Below are 894 nucleotides of genomic sequence, written 5' to 3'. Positions count from 1 at the left end.
CATCATCATCATCATCATCATCATCATCATCATCATCATCATTATCATCATTTTTGTTACTATTATTATCCCATGCACGTACCGTCGTCACATTTCTTGCAAGCTTTCCGGCAGTTGGGAATCATCCAGTTGGGGTTGCTGGTGCACTGTCCTGTGTTGTACCAGCTCTGGCAGTTGTGGTTGCTGTCAACACACTTCACTGAAATGATATACAGGTCGTATCTAGCTCATTTCTTTGATGCATATTGTTGTTATGTGTAAAAGTTGTTCCCGCATCCGATCTGAACATTGGGGGATTGCCTTGTTAGTGAGACAACTTCCTGGGCCTTCGGCATATTGTGGTAATGTGGTCAGTTTGTTATGTGTAAGGCATTCATATTCTAAATATTAATATGATGTGCACATACACACATAAACACATACATATACACGTACAAACAAAAACACACGCTCAAGATGATCTAGTTTTTTTCTCTTCTAGTAGAGGTTTTATGGCGCTCGCAACTGCATAAGGTCATACGAGCGCCAGAAGATTAGAGGTGTTACAAGAGAGTAACAAACATAAAAAAGAGGGCGGGGGGAGATTAGGACGATAGATGTTTGATAGGAAAGAAGGAGCAAGTGGTTTGCTTGTTCTTCTTTCCTATCAACAAACATCTATCGTCCTTATCTCTCCTCCTTCTTCTTTGTGTTTGTTACTCTCTTATAACACCTCTAATCTTCGGCATTTATATGACTTTATTGTGTTGCAAGTGCCGTAAAACACTTACTAAAACTAAAAAACTAAACACACACGCATACATACATACATACATTTATATAGAGCCAACCACAATCTTGTCCACCCGTACCCCTAAAAAACTAAACAAACACACACACACACACACACACACA

At 39.5% G+C, this 894-nt stretch overlaps 1 protein-coding gene across 1 annotated transcript in view; it reads right to left on the bottom strand.

The window, feature by feature from the left end:
- The window catches only part of LOC101853956 (zinc metalloproteinase nas-15), a gene marked incomplete at its 5' end in the record, with an annotated part of 17,713 nt that overhangs the window by 4,314 nt on the left and 12,505 nt on the right, over positions 1 to 894 (bottom strand). Inside the window, 1 exon segment of the mRNA XM_005104652.3 lies at positions 83 to 199. Coding sequence (XP_005104709.2) covers positions 83 to 199 — 117 coding nt within the window.

Source organism: Aplysia californica, unplaced genomic scaffold, assembly GCF_000002075.1.
Source record: "Aplysia californica isolate F4 #8 unplaced genomic scaffold, AplCal3.0 scaffold00430, whole genome shotgun sequence".
NCBI lineage: Eukaryota > Metazoa > Mollusca > Gastropoda > Aplysiida > Aplysiidae > Aplysia > Aplysia californica.
The sequence above is the reverse complement of the archived record's forward strand: the minus strand, read 5'-3'. Positions and strand labels throughout refer to the sequence as shown.